The sequence below is a fragment of the Malus sylvestris genome, chromosome 8 (assembly GCF_916048215.2).
Source record: "Malus sylvestris chromosome 8, drMalSylv7.2, whole genome shotgun sequence".
Lineage (NCBI taxonomy): Eukaryota > Viridiplantae > Streptophyta > Magnoliopsida > Rosales > Rosaceae > Malus > Malus sylvestris.
Window position 1 is genome coordinate 13728698 of NC_062267.1, and position 3941 is coordinate 13732638.

The window sequence follows — 3941 nt, forward strand, 5'->3', positions numbered from 1 at the left end:
GCATACCCTACATTGTGGTTTTGTAACTGCTTAACCCATTGACTGTGATGAATATGCATTTTGTGCAGGACTAGCAGGAAATTTTTGTTGAAACGTGGGTTTTGAATCCCATTTCTTGCCCTTAGAATTCCAATTCTTCTGGAACTGAGATGAACCAGATTGAGCTCCACTTTTATTTTTCCCTTTTGGACTCACTGAGAGGGATGAGAATGCCTTCCCAGTAGTATCAACAATGTGTAGATGAAACCGTTGTTCTTGGCTCTTTAAGATTGCAATTACCTTCTGCAATTCTACAGTCTCCAAACATTTTGTATTTTGTATAACCAAATAGATAGGATCATACGGTTTACTTAAACTAATCAGAAACTTTTGCACAAGTCTCTCATTTGAAAGATATTCACCAAATGTTTTCATCTGATTAATCAATTCATTTAGCCTTGTAAAATAAATAGATAGAGATTCATCATTTTGCATCCTAGCATATTCAAATTCTCGTCTAAGATTTTGAAGTTTTACTGATCTAACTTGATCACCACCGTGGTATTCTCCATACAACAGATCCCATGCCATCTCAATTGAATCAACGTTGGCAATTCAAGGGAAGATCTGGTCAGAGACTGTGTTTTGTATAATTCCCAAAGCCTTTGCGCCTTCATGAGCACATTAAGCATCTCTTCATCAACTTCATCTTCCGATGATCTTTCCACTTTCTTTTTCTTCTTCGAATCAAGGGTTGTAATCCCCTTTTCTACCAGATTCCATAACCCAAGAGATTTGAAAATAGTTACCATCTTAATTCTCCAGAACTTGTAGTTCTCACCAAAGAAAATTGGAGTTCTCACTTCCGAGCCTCCAGATCCAAACATCGTTGGTTCAAATGAACTGATTTCTCTTCTCAGATGATAATGAAACTTCGGCGACCTTCACCGAGCTTCGAGTTAGCTTCGATTGAGCTGAGTGACTTCACAGATTTACGCCCAGGCTCAGATGATCGAACCTAGCTCTGAGGCCATGTTAGTGTAAATTGATAGCTGGGTATGAATTCGAAAGAAGAGATGAATGAAAATATGATGAGAAAATGGTTGCTACTCTCTTTGCAAGTCACAGAGGAATTTCACTGTTTATCATTGATTGCATTTCTCTCTATCTCTTCACACAAAGCGTGCAAGAGGTATAATACCGTTAACAATGCTTAGCTGGATCATTCCTTCTAGAAACAGATCTCAGCCACTCATCTAGCTAATAGCTAGGATCATTACACATGACACTCATGGCCGTACATATTTTAGTCTTACACTTGGCAATTCTAAGCACAAGTGGATACACAATTAAGTACAAGATTATTCATTAATACTAATTAGCTCATGGCTTATAATTCAACAAAGTTTTTTTTATGTCGTTTGGAGCAGCTTGATTACTTATGATGCTTCTTAGATTGCCAAACTGAGACAACAGAGCACATTGTCTGTATGAGAGTGAGTACGAGGAGCAAAACAGCTGCAGCAATAGATAGAGTTGCCCAAGGCGTGTTGCAATAATTTTGTCTTAAATTTGCCTTCCATTTGTGCCATGAAGTTTTGCAGTACTTGTTCAGGTCTTCACAAAGAGTAGCAAAATAGAAGTCGTTCGAGTCCACTATGACCCCATCGGCAAGGTTGTTAATCAGAGTAGAACCTCCACTGCTGTCACCAAGCCTATTTTCAACAATTCCGTGCTTAACAAGCAACTCCACATCCTTTGCAGTGTTCACGAAACGATCCATGATGACAACATAGTCATTCATGTAATTCTCCAAACAGTGGCATTGTTCAAAGGCAAGGAGGTTTCTGACTGTAAGTTCTGTTTCATCACTAATTGTCAATTTTGGAATTTCTAGAATCCCATCATTGAATTGTATGTCGAGCAAGTTTTTGGCTGATCCCACTCTAAACTTGACTCCTGCCCGGTGTAACTCTGTGATGCTTGGCGTGTTTAGAGTTTTGAGTTTCCCTTTAGCCTGCTGTTCTAGTGGTAGCGGTAGATATAAGTTTCTACAAAAATCGACAAAATGTTCTGCTTTATAAGCACACATTTTATCCAAATTTCCATCCGCTCCTTCTAGATCTTTGAAGAATACGTGAGAAAGTTTGATTATCGAAAGCTTCTCAGTACAGTTACTATCAGAAGGTACATCGATTTTATCTGGGTCAAAAAGATCCTCAAGAACGAAGAATGGCAACTGATTTTCAAGCAGCCGTATGTCAGGCCATACGTCCTGCAGCATCCATGGTTTGTTAAATATACGATCATTCTCGTCCTGCAATTCATGGAAACGGTGCCTCAACAAGACCTCAATAATGAATGCTGCATCCACTAGAACAATTCTTACAAAGTCATCACTGCTAAACTCAATAGTTTCTGCGTAACAACTGCGTATCTTGCCCTCTTGGTCCCTTATTATCTTTATATAGTCCTCCAAGCCGACCCTGGTTCTGCGTATAAAATCTCGTAGGTACCTCTTTTTGTGCTCTTCCATGGCTTGTAGGCCTTCCTTTCCATGGTGAAGAGGACCTATAGAGACTACTTGAGGTGTGTAGGCCTTTTCACTTACACGCCGCAGTCGTTCAGGAACTCTGTAGATACAACACGAAGAGGACAAGGGAGCCAAAACATCCAACTCCTGATTCATTGATTTTGCTAACGGAATGTATGGGTTTTCGATGTCATGTGGAGCTTCGTTGCTTCCTTTCATTTTTATTGCTGATGTGTTTGTTGCTCCAATTACGAGATGTTGATCACTAACACAACAACAAACAAATTTTTCACTATGATATTTTCAATAAGCTCAACCAACTATTGAGAAAATATGACAACAATCAAAACTAATCAACATAGTTGACAAAATTAACCCAAGAATCGAAAATATACACACCCGATTTTTGAAAGAGAAAACACACATAGACCTTTATACATCCCACCCCAAATGCCTTAAAAGAATTCAAATGGAATGCACCAAGTTCATACAAACTCTGTTTCTTATGCTCTTGAAAAGTTCCTACTAATTATGCGAATCGGCATGAAGAAGGAAAGTATAGATGTTAGGATCGACGGTACTACAATATGGAAAAAAATACAATGTAAAGTGAAAAGATAGACATCAAGAATTTACGTTGTTTGGCAATTTGTGCCCTATGTGCACGGACCAACGATCAATCTCCCACTATATCAAAATAATGGGTACAAGAAGAACAATCTTATCAAGCCAAAGACAAGGCTTGATGAATAGAATAAAGTATAACATTCTCTCTCACTAGACACGCTGATTTTTTTTTTTAGAGAAATTTTGCAGCAATCCCCTAACCCTTCTGCTCAATTTCAATTTCCAAATACAATATTGGCAGTGAAAAATAAAACAGGGAAAGCTTCACGAATTGGATAAGCCAATAAACATTACGAGATTAGAGAAAAATACATAGCAAATAAAAAGAGAGAGAAGGGAGATAGGAAGTAAAAATGTACCTGCTACGTGTGTTAAAAAAAAAAAGTTTGCTTTGCGTTTGATAGGTGACTGGAAAAGCTCAGTGCAGACAGCTTTCTCTTCTGGCTCTTCTAGTCCATCTGCGTCCCAGTTCCGGGCGGAGCGCCGGTAGTGTGATGGATTTTTTATTTGACAAATGGTCTTCACCTTCTTCCTCTTCTTAATCACAAAAATGCCGATTTTTTATATGCAGGAATCTTCCCTTCTTAATAATATCACAATGATAGGGTACTTTATGTAAGAAGAATTGGACGAGTTGAAGAAGTCAAGTCCACTCCTTCGCAGCTTCCTTGCCTTTTCTTTGTTAAGTCTCTTCCTTGACTATAAGAAACCGTCTTGTACTTGCCTTCATCTACCCTTTTCAGCGAAGTCTCCAATGGCTTTCCATGAAAGAGGTTTTTTTTTTTTTTTTTTTTTTTTACAA

General features: G+C 38.4%; 1 protein-coding gene across 1 annotated transcript; it reads right to left on the reverse strand.

The window, feature by feature from the left end:
* Nucleotides 1-1101: 1101 nt before the first annotated feature.
* LOC126632315 (UPF0481 protein At3g47200-like) lies at nt 1102-3725 on the reverse strand. The gene is made up of 2 exons (XM_050302686.1): nt 3499-3725; nt 1102-2777 (listed from the first exon to the last, which is right to left on the reverse strand). Exon 2 carries the CDS (start codon nt 2729-2731, stop codon nt 1415-1417), a length of 1317 nt encoding a protein of 438 aa, XP_050158643.1. The 5' UTR covers nt 2732-2777; nt 3499-3725; the 3' UTR covers nt 1102-1414.
* Between the last annotated feature and the right edge of the window lie 216 nt (nt 3726-3941).